Below are 14,418 nucleotides of genomic sequence, written 5' to 3'. Positions count from 1 at the left end.
TATTCCCAACATATAGGCTCATTACCAGAAACGGAGCTTTTGGGATCAGGTACACCAAAGTTCATGGTCACCCAATGTAAATCCAGAGCAGCAGTGCTCTTCCCCTCAACTGACACTTTGTTTCTTGTCACTCCGATGAAAAAAACACAATGTACACAAATGACACAAATGTATTGAATTCAGTGCAGCCTCTTTCCAGAAGTTGTGTTTTCAGTATGGAGAGACCTACTTACAATTTTGATGTACAAAACCAAACAAAAAAAGTGAATTACCTACATTTGTCCAACTGCCCTTATTGAAGAGAACATAAAAGCAAAGATGAGGTAAAGAGACAGCGAAAAGCTTTTTAATGCAATCTGTGTCATACCACAAACTGGAGTTCAATGTACAGCCAGTCAAGTTCTTGCAAGTCCTTCAAAAGTTTATAACGAGACAATTTGGCACGCACACGACAACTCAATTAATGTCTAATCGCTGAAAGTCAGAAGTCTTGGTTTATACAGAATTAGACCTGGGATGACTATAGTATAATGATAATTGCTGTCCAAACTTGTGAAATGTTACTTACACTAATAATTGTGACCCTTATATCATCTGAAGATTTATTTTGTATATTGAATTTACTAATTTATTGACTCAATTTCGACGTTGTCGTTCATCCTATACAATAGCATTATGTGTGCACTATATACAACATATACTGTATGACACTGTACAAGGCAGAGGCTGGAATTTCCATGTTTATTTATGATTGCTTAAGAAGACATGATTGGATGTCCACCTGCATGAATGAATTGAAACAGTGATGCTCATCACATGCCTTTCTGATACTCCACTTGTGTGTAGCACCCTGCAGCAGTCAAACAGGAAAACAAATAAGACTTCAATATTGAAAGAAAATGTGGACTACAATGATTCTACTACTACAATGTACTACTACTACTTGATATTCTTTCATAACATATGAGAAGTGAAACTTGAATTTTTAGAATGCCAGTGAGATGAAATAAATGACTAATGAGAGGTGGTCAGAGACATGTCGATCAGGTCACATGACTAATGAGAGGGAGTCAGAGACGTGTAGATCAGGTCACATGACTAATGAGAGGTAGTCAGAGACATGTCGATCAGGTCACATGACTAATGAGAGGGAGTCAGAGACATGTAGATCAGGTCACATGACTAATGAGAGGTAGTCAGAGACATGTCGATCAGGTCACATGACTAATGAGAGGGAGTCAGAGACGTGTAGATCAGGTCACATGACTAATGAGAGGGAGTCAGAGACGTGTAGATCAGGTCACATGACTAATGAGAGGGAGTCAGAGACGTGTCGATCAGGTCACATGACTAATGAGAGGGAGTCAGAGACATGTCGATCAGGTCACATGACTAATGAGAGGGAGTCAGAGACGTGTAGATCAGGTCACATGACTAATGAGAGGTAGTCAGAGACATGTCGATCAGGTCACATGACTAATGAGAGGGAGTCAGAGACATGTAGATCAGGTCACATGACTAATGAGAGGTAGTCAGAGACATGTCGATCAGGTCACATGACTAATGAGAGGGAGTCAGAGACGTGTAGATCAGGTCACATGACTAATGAGAGGTGGTCAGAGACGTGTAGATCAGGTCACATGACTAATGAGAGGTGGTCAGAGACGTGTAGATCAGGTCACATGACTGTGACCTTGTCTTCAGTGCCGTCACTTGAGATGTTCATAACGGTATTCTCATATATATCACTCCTGTAAGAGAACAGAAATTATTTAGTAGATATTCAACCGCAAAGAATACTCCTTAAGAATAGCTGTTGATCCATAGAGAACCACTTCTGATCATGTGCTAGTCGCTCACCAGACAAAGACTGGAAAATAATTAACCTCTTGCTGAAAACAACCTTGACTAACTATTTAAATCTGATGAAGAGTCAACCCTGTCTTTCAATCCCTCAAAAGAGAAACTGTAAATTGGGTTGATATCATGCTCAATAAATTAAATAAAAACAATAATAATATACGAGTATGAAAAACATCAAAGTGGTTTTTGGATGTACATTAGCAATGTAGCCAGTACTAAAGCCAAACAACCAGTTACTGGTTGACTCCTCCCACTCTCAGACTTGACTTCTCTTTCTTAGTTCATTAATGTCTTCCCGTTTCAATCCTCCGCCATCTTTCTCTCCTTTTCCCACAGTCCTCATCTATCGTCTTGTTTCAACCCTCCGCCATCTTTCTCTCAGTTTCCTACAGTCCTCATCTATCGTCTTGTTTCAACCCTTTACCATCTTTCTCTCCTTTTCCCACAGTCCTCATCTATCGTCTTGTTTCAACCCTCCCATCTTTCTCCCAGTTTCCCACAGTCCTCATCTATCGTCTGGTTTTTCACTCTGTCAGTGTTGATTCAACAGAAAGAGCTCCATACTCAAAACAGAACTCTGGGACTCCGTTGCACACACTCTTGTCCACCACTAGATGTACTCATTGTGTTTGCGTTCTGGGGTTGTGTCTTTATTATTTTCACTTCTCCTTGGTTTTAGTAATTTCCCTCACGTGTGTTCGGTTAGGTTGGGTGTATTTTGTAGACATAGTTTGGGTGTCCTTTGCCTTTGTCTGATGCTGATGTTGACAGTCTGCCAGCTGCTCTCTTGTGATTGGTTTACGTGTGGTCGCGGGGTCTATTTCTTGAATTGTGTTTTCTGCTCTCTTTGCCTGACCCCATTTTGCCTGTATTCTTTTCTTTCATATTTAGAATGTTGATTTGGTCTGATTGGCATAAACATAATTCAAAATGTGCAAGTTGTATTCTTTTAACTCTAATAAATATTCAGCTAGAGCGTACTATGTAGAACGACTGATGGACTGTTGTTTCCTCACCCATACCTCTCAGATTTGGACTGATTTTATGTTACGGACATGAAAAGCTGAAACACTCCTCATAGCTCTATTCTGTCTTAGTATGCATGATGCTGCCATCCAAAGGCCATCAACACCCTCCAGAGAAGGAGTGACAAAAGAAAAGGCTTTGAAAAAATTATAGAAAAAATTTAACATTTAACTCTGATTTCTCAAATCGGCTCCCTCACTGTATCTTATTTATAAAATACATTTTCAACAAATGTTTGGTAGGGAGGATGACAAAAGAGAGAGGATTTCATTCCTGAATCCACTATATATAACTATATCTGTCATATTCACAGGGTTTCTTTTCTGCCCTAGCATTCATCTTATAGGCTGGCTTTGGCAGCGTCCCTCTGCATTTGACAACACAGGCTTGTTTCCTCAGTATTCAGTCCGTAAACAGCAGAAACCAGACCGTACATAATCAGGATTACTCTGTAGCCCAGTTTTTTTTTTTCGGTTTTGGCATCATAAAGAAGGGCTCCTAACATTTATTTGATTATATTTCCAGTTAGACAGGTAAGCATATGACAAACTCCTGTATTCTGCCTTTGTGTTTTCATGAGCAGCTTTCTTCATATTCACATTTTGGACAAGAAAGACTTCAATCTTCGACGGTCATCTTACCGGACCGCATCAATAGTCGTCTCATAGGTGGATCCATTAGTCATCTCATACTCTTTTGACATTTCAGCATCCTGCTTATTTTCACGTCTAGAAAATTATACAAAACGTACACTAAAGTAATACTTGTCATGTCTTATTATCAGAATTAAAAAACACCATTTATAAACCACTTACAATATAACAACCCCGATTGTATATTTTCTACATCTCACATGAACACAGGCTAAAACAAGTAACTCAATACTCAAATGAAATAAAAGCTTTAACAGGTGTTCGTAAGGTATGGTTCTGTGCTCTGAGGAAATGGCTCTTCAGACTAATGTCAGCTATACTGGTTGAATGCTATTAGTTCACAGGTCAGTAGTAAAGGGTTGCTGTACCTGCTCTGGCTGCACCAGGCTTTGTTTACAAGAAAAACCACAAAGACCAGGAAGAGGAAAACTGCAACAGCCACAATCCCTGTCAGCCAGTTGGGCAGCCCTCTCTGTGTCGTCTCTGAAAATGAGATTGCACAAACATAGACTAAAGGAATTGTGTGTCTATGTACTGTTTTCTACCCAAAAAGCTTTGGGTGTGTTAAATGCAGCACCAATTCAAATAAAGCAAAAAAAGCCATCCTGAACTGAATAATTTCGAAATGTTTAATCTTATAATCTTTCTGTCCTATGTAATTTGACCAGTTTTGGGAATTCATATTAAATAACCAAGCTGATCTGTACTTCCTTAATAAGATGTATTGACACATGTGTGAAGTTAATCAAACATAAGAACACAGGAGCGCCTTGCAGGAATCTTTGATATCAACAAGGAAGTATTCTACATATACCTATACCTTTGGTCTCAGTCACAACGCTACTCTAAATCAATAGCTCGAACTAAAGGGGAGTATTTCATGCAAAAACATTCAATAAACAAATCATGGAGACACTATTTCGTCTGGGATACCACATTGGTTGAGAAAAGCACTTAACCTTAAAAATGCCTAGCAATGCCAAAACAATGTTTAACAATGGCTAATAAAGCATATTGACCGAACATGTGTACTACATAAGGGAACCCATTTTGAGTGCCAACATGTAAAGACGATAAAGTGATACAGAAATTAAAACAGGTAAGCGCACGTACCTGTTTGAGCTGAAACCGTGTCCAACATAACCAGCAGCCACCAAAACACCAGATTTACTCTCCCCATTGTTGGTCAAAGCTGGATCAGAAACAATTAAAAGAAGAAAAAAGATTTTTAAGATGTTTTTTGAATAAATTGTCCTTGATCTTCCTCAGATGACTTTTTGCTCTCCCCCTTGAGTTTTACAGTTAGTCATGTGAACATCTGCCCACAGGGCACAGCCACAGTCATTCCATGCCTGTGAATGATTTACTAAACAGGAAGGCACTTCTACATCAAATAAAACCTTTGTTGGGGAAACCATAGATGATTGTAACGCTTTTTGTTCCAGTACTCTTAGGGTTTTGGATGACAGCTTGCCTTGTTACACATGCCCATGATGTTCACAGACCTCTCTGATAAAAGTGCACTATTTTGCTCTTCAACAAACAAAAACATTTGAAATTACTGTTCATCATATTGATGACAAATTGAACATATACTTTATGGCCATAGACATTTTTTCTTTAAAATAATTCAGGCAAATGACCCTAAGCTCTGCCTATGAACTCTTAGAAGTCTGCTACCTGTTTCAAACAGCCCATCAAGAGCCCTCTGCCTCTGTACAACTGTGCAAACTCCACCCAGAGAGACATGACAAGGAAAAAGGAAAAGAAAAAACCTCACTGATTTAGTCTGACTTCAAATGTAGCACCTTTCAAGATATGGACTGGCACACCCTTGTTGGTCTTTCCTGCACTGTCGAGGCATTCCAAGAACCATAGTGTTACTTTAAAAAACCTTTTGAAAAAAGCAAACTAACATTATATTCCACTGTGCATCACATATTAAAATAGATTTCGGCCTCTTAATCTTAAGCTTTGTACAAAAAAATCTGTCAATATGCATGTGAAATACCAGAAAGGAAATGGATGTAAAACAGGACTGAATAAGACACTGCCTGATGCTCAAGTGTTAGAACTGGTGTTGTTACAACCCTCTGTGGTCTGCCCTATCATAATAAAACAGTGTAACATGATATGAGGGCATTTATGGACATGCAGTCATTTGTGAACTAAATTAATATAGTCAATGTATGTAAATCTCTGTACATTGTGTGTTTTTATATTTTTTAAACAAGCACCTAACACAATATAATGAGTAGTGTAGGTTGTGTTCATTGGAGAGTTATGGTTCAAACACTCACTGTGTGTTCCCTGAGGTCTGTACTACTTTCAAGTGAAATCTTATCATGTCAGTGTATTTCAAGCTTAACACTGTAACAGTTGTTTTTTTTGTTTGATTTAATCAAGTGTTGTGTCAGCATGGAAGCATTTAATATTAGGTATTGATTTACTCAGTGCTCTACACACTGCCTGACCCCTCGTCACTGTTTAGCCAAACTTAGTCATGAGAGAAGGTTTCTGCTGATGCTTTGTGTTTAGCTCAGTGTGGACATTATGCTAGAATTTCTACACATAGTAAAAATCAACCTAGGCTCCCCAAAAGACCGGTTTTATTATATCACAAAAGGTGTGGTGTGTACTAAAGTGAGAGTATCTTTATTGTCTGTCACTTCTCTGTCCCAATCGTGTTGAGCAGGCATTGAAGCAGACAGGCACTGAAAGGAAGAATAAATTGTGTTGAAGAGAGAAGATGGGAGACTAAAAATAATGTGATGGGTATCGACTACAAGGGCATGAGACAAACCCCCTTGAAGAACTCTAGGGGCATACATGCATTGGCAACTGGGAATAGAAGAATGTGTGTGTGTCCGAGCTAAAGCTAACCAGAGCAACCAGTAAATTAGCAGCTCCTTTCAAGTAGCCCTCTCTGGCCCGCCCCCTCATGAATGCAGCTCCGCCCCTAGGGAGGCCTGGCTGTGATGATAGGGCTGATAGTGTCAGTGAGGGACTCCTCTGGGAGCTCTATCCACTACCCAGTGGCTGGGCTGAGAACCAGACCTTTTCCAGGTTCTCTAGAGCCCCACAGACCCCTGAAGATACATCACAACTCATCCACTTAACAGTGAGAGGCCCCTTAATTGATTTTTTTCTTTTCTCTCTCCACTATCTTTTCATTATCTCCATCAGTGACAATTATTTCCCATAGGAGTAGCATTCCCTTAGGAGAATTATTGAAAACAAATTAATTATTTGTAAATGATTTCTAATGAAAGGGATTATCCGGAAACATGTGTTTCTTTACAGAATGCAAAATGTATATAGCATCTAAACACACACTATAATTCTGTAGCCTGTAGTGGGTCAACTGCACCATGTCCACAGAAAGAATGGTACAGAGACAAGCAGCTGGAAAGCCTCTTCTCTAAATGAAAATAATTTACCTACACATACATACACACATATAGATGTGTGCAAAATCAACAAACATAATTCTTCACACATGAACACACCTACAGTACATACATGAAAATACCTCCAAACACGTACATGGGCACAAGAGCCTAAACACACTCACTTTTGCGTATGTGATCAAACACCTCCTCTACTTTGACCTCCTCTACAGTTGCTCACTGCCTCTTTCTCTCTTTCTTTCTTTCTCATATGAGATACAGAATGGAATGTATGTGTATGTAACATATGCACCACACACACACACACACACACACACACACACACACACACACACACACACACACACACACACACAGCACAGTATATTTATATAGGGCGAGGTGAGATATGGGTGAGTGATGCGTGGGATGAGCTGGGATACAGGGGGGTAGATTGGCAGAGGTTGGAGGTGTGTCCTTGTGGAATTGGGCTTTGGATGATGAGCTGGGAACCGGTGAGTCTCCACTGGTCTGGCCCCGCCCTCCCCCCTCCCCCCTCCCTCTGGGACCCGTGGGCCATAAACGGGCTTTGTCATGGCAGAGGTGTGATGCTTATCATTTGGACCCAAATCATCCATAAATTGAAAACAGACAGTGACATTCTGGCCTCTAGCCACTCAGCCACAGATCACTTGGTTCCCACGTTTAAATCACTTGTTAAAGAGGGCAACTGAGACCCTTCTGAGCACCTTCAGAGTGTTATTGACTATCTATCTTCATTTTTAGCTAGGGTGATTATCAGTTTAGGGGTCATTTTGATCACCCAAATTCTGAAAACAGTCTCAGGTGCCTCTCTCATTTACTGATGTAATTTACGCATGTGTGATGATGAGCAAAGGCATTGTTTCTTCCAAAATGTTTTTTTTATATATTGTAATATTGCTGCAATGTCTGACATTCATAATAAAGGATCTTTTCATTCCTAAAAGTTATCTTTTCATTCCCATCAGAAGCACATTCTCTAATATTAAGATGATCACTTGATTTACTTTCTTTGTAGAGCTCCACAAATGTTTGCCAAAAACTTGAAAATGACCAACTTGTGTTTTTGGCAGCCTTGTGATGAGGTTCTGATAAATGTTCCAGCATATACCGGTGGAAAATGTTGTACCTACCACATTTGTGCTCCATACAAACATATACATAATAACAAACATATAATAATCATATAATAATAATAATAATAATAATAATAATACAAGGACTTTCTATTCCCTGTATTATTATTGTCAATTTTCCTGCATTAGACATGACAAGTCTTGATTGTCATTATACAAAATAAGGACTTTCAAGTGGCATAAGTCTTTCACACAGAACATATTGATATTATGTGTGGATATACTGAAAACATAATTAACTTGATGCTCATCACTTTGTATCACGCAAGCTTGTTGTAGATACATTATATAGTTTAATGATTAAAATAAGGCAAACCTGGCTTTACTAGCTGGCGAGGATTTGACCTGTACTTTGACCGTGACCTATTTTCTCAATACTTCATACGCCCACCTTTATTTTGGCACACTCAATCCACGTCCAGGATACCAGTGTTGCATGCATTTTTGGAGACCATTTCTTTTATCTGCTCTTTGCTGGAGGGGTTGTGTTGCTTTACCTTTCTTTTTGAAATGCCCCTAAATGTGTTCTATTGGATTCAAGTCAGGCGTCGTACATAGCCAGGTCATAGTTTTGACTTATTTTCTTCTTTAGAAACTCTTGCATGATTTGGGCAGTGTGCATCATCATGCTGGAATATTCCACTCCTGCCAAGCTTCTGGAGACTGGGAGTCATCTTGTCAGCCAGTATTCTGATACATCCATCCATCCACAGGCATTCATGCCCCATATCATCACACTCCCACCTGCACGCTTCACTGTCGGGACTATGCATTCACGGTGGTAGTCCTGGTCAGGCTCCCACCAAACATGCTAGAGATACACAGTGACATCATTATCTATATCTGTGTCTAAATCTGTTCAACCGACAAATTGATCTGTCTCTTTATCTGTATTCAGATAAGAGGCAAGAATTGGGCTTGGTTTATACCGGAAGGCACACTGAGTCTAACCTAATATGCATTGGCAATGTAATAATTGGTATGCCTTCAAAGCATCAAATTGATATGTTTATTTATTTATTTGCCATATACTGTAACGCGGTGCAGTGACAGCTAGGAGCTTCCGGAAACCTGTGTTTCCAACAACTGAGTTGGTCAAGAGGTCCTGCAAATCATTTCACCCAACGTTTCTGTAATTTGCTTGGCACCCTGGTGGCTGTCTGGGTATGGTGCTTTTGAATTGAACGCAACAGATATCTACAACAGCGTATTAGGGCCGTTGTAGGAGAAAACAATTGGGGGAGGTAAGGGCCAGGAGGGGGATAATATTCCGAGAAAAAACCCAAAACAGTAGATTACGAGAATAAAACTCAGATATTCTCTGAGATTATAAACTCGGAAATGTACGTAAACGTGTCCCCGAACGGCAGTGTCCACACATTTCCCACACTTTCATGCTGTCTTCATACTATAACTACTGGCTGGTGGCGCAAATAACTTGGACACAGATACTGTAATAAAGAATCCAAATGCATCACAAGTTGCGCCAATGGGATGAAAATGGCACAGTTCCTGTCTGAGAAGCTACACAGCAGCCATCTGCCGTCTAGTGTTGCCGTCGGACGTCAGCCATCGATTGAACGCTCCCTTTAAAGTCAACTGAACTTGCTACACAGCCCGTGTCGCGTTCAATGGCAGCATCCAGAGAGCATCCAGCGTCAACATTCACCTTGAACCAATTTCTTGGTGGCTGAGTAACGCTAGCTATTTTGTGAAGGGAAGAAACAGCCTATATCCTGCCTAGTCAATCACTCTAGCCTTGGGTGTTCATGATGACTCGCTACTAACTTCATTTAAAAGCCAAGAGTATTTTATTGGCCTACACATTTGACAGTCATGTTCCATACTGTTGCACTTCCCACTAATATGTACGTATGGCATTTCCTGTTTACCGGTGACGTTTTGCAGTTTTGCAAAGTGGAGAAAAAAAAACAGTTTTTGCGGGTAAATGTGACTGTTTCTCTCACACATATTTTACTTTATAATCTCAGAGAATATCTAAGTAAATGTAGAACTTCTATCTCGGAATTTCTGAGTTATTTATCGGAATATTATCCCCCTCCCCCAGCTCCGTATTTTTTTTTTAACCTACAATGGCCATGATCGTAGCAGACTGTGAGGAGCAATTAGCTGAGTTTGACAAAACGTTATTGGATTAGAATCACTTTAAGATTTTGCAGCATTTTGTTGCATAATCATTGTGTTGTTTCTTTTCCTCAAGTGCGTACTAAATAATGAATCTCCACACGCCCAACATATCTCTATAAATAGGCCGAGCACATATCGTCTGGCATATATTAGCGTACATGATTATTGTGATGCATTGAAACAAATGCTTTCATTTTACGCGATGCTTAATGTCAAAGTCAATGTCTGCTTTATGGTTTCGATGGATTTTAATGATCTTTAAAAGGTTAATGTGAAAATCCACGTTCCACGTTTTCCCGACAGCCAAAATAAACAAGCATGTAGCCTTTTTCTGCTATTTGAAATAAATCACTTCTCTTTCATGAGCATTGAAGTAAAGCGCTGTGGGTGAGATCGGAGCATATGACCACTGGAGGAATGGGAGAAAAGGGCCTATATATAGTGTGCAGAGAGTGAAACTAAACTTCCACGCATTCTAATTCTATTTTCATCTCAACATGCAGACTCAATTTCAGCACTTTGTAGAAGCCCTGGTCACCAGGATCCTGGCAGGTACTCTTGTCCCCCAGGATAGAGGGACAACATCTGTGAATTTGGATAATTAGAGAAAACAGCACAATTTGGAGTGCTAAAACAAAAGCTCGTAGTAATTTTGAGAGAGATTTCACTTTTGCTATTAGGTGTATACTGATGGGTAAAAAAATGGCCTTTTAAAATGAGGTCTACAACACAACAAAGTAGTAAAAACCGAAAGGCTCTGAATTCACTGTAGTGGCAGGAATCAGAATGGACTTCATATCACAGTCATATTTAGTCCAAATACCAAGTATGTCACTTGGGCCACAACATTCACCGATAATAATGTTGCCCCTGGCCCCTATATTGCTGCTTGCTATATTTTATAAAATGATTTTGTCATTGAATCATTATTATTATTAGTAGTAGTAATGGTAGTTATAGTAGTAGTAGTAGTATTGTTTCCCAGTTTCATTCAGTCTGCGGCAGTCTGAACTTTACTTCAAAATACATCATTGACCATGACTGCATTGCATTTATTTTATTTGTACATAATATATCGTCATATAACACTGCATCATATTCATGGATGTTTTTGCTCGCCAACGTTTTCTACAACATACCAAATACCATGGTTACCAAATTCACTGGTTAACTACCAGGTGAGTGCAATTATTGTGTGATCACTGTTTTAGCAGTGTAAAACAATACAAATATATTAAATGAGAAAAAACAGTGGTGGTGAAGACCAGTTCAGCGTAACAACATTACAACAGGGCCTCAACCCCTGGGACTCTCCTGTGCTCTTTAATCAGAGTTCAAAGTTCAACTCGGTAAGCCTCTATTAACACATTCAAAATGTGGACTCCCCTAACAGCCTATTATTTTGAGGTGCATTGCATACTAAAGAAAGGGGCTGGAAGTCTGATGGAAGTGCAGACATATCAACATGATTCATTCCGTGTATATATTGTTACGCTGAGTGTACACAGTACCATGGTCCCATCATGTGGTGAAGTCTAAAATTCTTCCCACATCACATCAGCATATTGGCAAATGGCTTATTGAAATTGCCAATAAACCACATCCCTCACTGAGGTAAACATGGTATGCACCAGTTTCTCAATCAGTTTTTTCTGTTTCTGATTTCTCCACTGTTCCTCTTCTCTGCACCAGATTCCATCACCGTTGGCTGTCTCCATCTAAGTGCAGTGTTGGGTGCAGTCCCCGTGAAGTGGGCCGTGTCTCCAAGTAGGAGTCCAGGTCCTCAGAGAAGCTCTCGGCGCTGGTCTCTTCGTCTAGCAGGCTTCCACAACTGGAGTTGGGGGACAGCAGGCCCTGCGTCAGCTCCTCCTTCACCTCCCCTAGGTGGTGCCTCTCGCTTACTTTGCCATCAACCCTTTCCAACACGGAGCCCTCCTGGTCAGTCAGCAAATTGGCCAGGAAGTCAATGTACTTCATGGTAAGGCGAAGGATCTCATTCTTACTGAGTTTCTTGTCAGGTGGGTGTGTGGGAATGAGCCCGCGGAGCTCAGCGAATGCTCCGTTCACATTCTGCTGGCGCCAGCGCTCACGGCTGTTTGTGAAGACCCTGCGCACGATCTTTGGTCGAGAACCTGTTAAGAAAAAGAAATAGAGGTCAGTTTAAACTCTTAGAGGACAAACACAAATGGAACTCCTATGGCTCTATTTTCAAACAGAATTCATTTAGTTCATGAACAGACTTATGAACTGAGAGTTATAGCATTTATTTAAACTAAACTATGAAGTTGCACTTTTTTTTAAGCACATTTTTTTTGTATACACATTTTATCAAAACTGTATACACAAACGACCAAACCATGCACATTGGTTACAAATGGACAAAGTACATGCTAAATAAATGCAGAAAAAAAGATTAAAAGATAAACACAGCCGGGCGTGTATTAGGCTACGATAATTAAATAGATCTAAAATGCTCCTACCGTCTCTGATTTCAACTTCATAAGGTCCAGAGCGACGCTTCATGTGATTGGGATGCGCGTCAAAGTGCTCTCCGACGTATCCGCTGAGACAGAAATGAAAAAGACAAATATGAAATACGGTATCCTCATTTTGGTCAGCCCTATACTCTAAACGTATATTAGTCCTATTAATATGAGGACATCCATATTGGTAACTTTGCCTATTGCCTGTGACATACATTTTCATATTAATTTCAAATCGTAAATGTGGGTTAATTATGGTTAACTGTCAAACAACATAACAGCAAAAAATGGAGACCGTTTGTTAGGCCTACCTGTTAGTAGACAGGGGTGGTGAGGTGTTAAACAGCATCGCTCGAGCTGGGGAAGGTAAAACGGGTGGAATTTGCTGCACCATGCGAATTTCCCTCGGCGTGTCCTGTGCAGGCAGTGGCAAAGAGATTGGTAATCCGTACGGCACCGTGGTCTGCACCTAATGGCTACCGTCTGCCGTATTCCCCCTGCATTTTATAGCTACGCCCCCTCCTCTCCCAACAGTCCAATGGCACTTCCTTTTTCATCCCGCTGTACGCCGTTTCCTTAGTAACACCATTCATTATGCTGGTCCTGTTGAAGTGGTCCTCTGGGACTGGGAAGGCTTCGCTCCTCTCCCCCCTCTTCGCTCCGCTTACTTTCCGCTGAATCCTTTGCTGTCGTGCTGGCTGTCGTGTCTTCCTGCTTCCCGCCTGTCACGCAGTACTCTGCGCTCCTAAAACCTTGAAAGGCAATTAAGATGTCGTGCCGGACGCCAAAGGCTCCTCCGAACTGGGAGGACATTGCTAAGATTTCAGTTTGCAAAATAGTTTGAGAAAGAAAAAATAAGGTAGAAGATGCAAACACAGCCTGCCCTATGGCTCGATTTGCCAGTGCTAAAGCACAATGTGTCACGTTTGCTCACAATCGTCGGTCGTAAAAGCTAGGTTTGAGATCACTTGGAAAACAGTAACTTGCCCCTTCAGTTTGACATTTTTTGATACCATCGAATAAGAATAATTTAGTGTCAAGAACGGACGTGTTTGCGAAGCTGTAATTGCAGCCTACACTGTGGCAGACGGGTAGGATTTGGATATTATCTACTCATGTTGAATTTAGTTATACACCCTACGGTAGCAGTCCCACTGATTTCAGGACGTTCTTTCGTCAACATAGGTAGCCTAGCCGACAGTAGGCCTGAAGCATGCATTGTATTTGCGTTTGTTCTGTCAATGGAACTGTATTTGTACGGGTGTATAGGTTGTCACAAAGCATAAAACAATATATGAAAATAAGCATATAAAATACAAAAATAGCCTTCAAAGTAAAAAGTGTTACTTTCGACCCATGCGCCACTATAATGTCAGTCCATGCCTGCTGTAACTCAGACCCAATGGTTGTAAATAACAGTGTTTTACAGTGCTTCTTCATTGCTCAGACCAACACTAGAAAATGTAGTCCCTCTCACAAATCTCAAATGCCTCCTTCAGTCATTGCACCCTGTAACCAGCCCTAGAATCGCCAACGCTAATGGAAAACGGGGAAAAAACAATATAGGCCTATTTGTCTGATTTAAAAACAGATGACTGCCAAAATTGTTCTGCAAGGCTAGACATAATACATGTGGGCCTTTTTGTCGTGTAAAATTGTGTGGATTCATAGGGTGAAA

General features: G+C 40.4%; 2 protein-coding genes across 2 annotated transcripts; both read right to left on the bottom strand.

Annotated features, from left to right (window-relative positions):
- Positions 1–328: 328 nt before the first annotated feature.
- On the bottom strand, positions 329–4,871 carry pdzk1ip1 (PDZK1 interacting protein 1). Its single transcript, XM_031575015.2, has 5 exons — positions 4,656–4,871; positions 3,911–4,025; positions 3,531–3,617; positions 1,683–1,751; positions 329–1,640 (listed from the first exon to the last, which is right to left on the bottom strand). The coding sequence occupies exons 1-5, from the start codon at positions 4,720–4,722 to the stop codon at positions 1,637–1,639; spliced, it is 342 nt and encodes a 113-aa protein (XP_031430875.1). The 5' UTR covers positions 4,723–4,871; the 3' UTR covers positions 329–1,636.
- A 6,428-nt stretch (positions 4,872–11,299) lies between these two features.
- On the bottom strand, positions 11,300–13,452 carry tal1 (T-cell acute lymphocytic leukemia 1). Its single transcript, XM_012826668.3, has 3 exons — positions 13,052–13,452; positions 12,738–12,820; positions 11,300–12,389 (listed from the first exon to the last, which is right to left on the bottom strand). The coding sequence occupies exons 1-3, from the start codon at positions 13,132–13,134 to the stop codon at positions 11,956–11,958; spliced, it is 600 nt and encodes a 199-aa protein (XP_012682122.2). The 5' UTR covers positions 13,135–13,452; the 3' UTR covers positions 11,300–11,955.
- Positions 13,453–14,418: the final 966 nt, after the last annotated feature.

The sequence above is a fragment of the Clupea harengus genome, chromosome 10 (assembly GCF_900700415.2).
Source record: "Clupea harengus chromosome 10, Ch_v2.0.2, whole genome shotgun sequence".
NCBI classification, from domain to species: domain Eukaryota; kingdom Metazoa; phylum Chordata; class Actinopteri; order Clupeiformes; family Clupeidae; genus Clupea; species Clupea harengus.
This window is presented reverse-complemented; position numbering and strand designations above follow the sequence as displayed.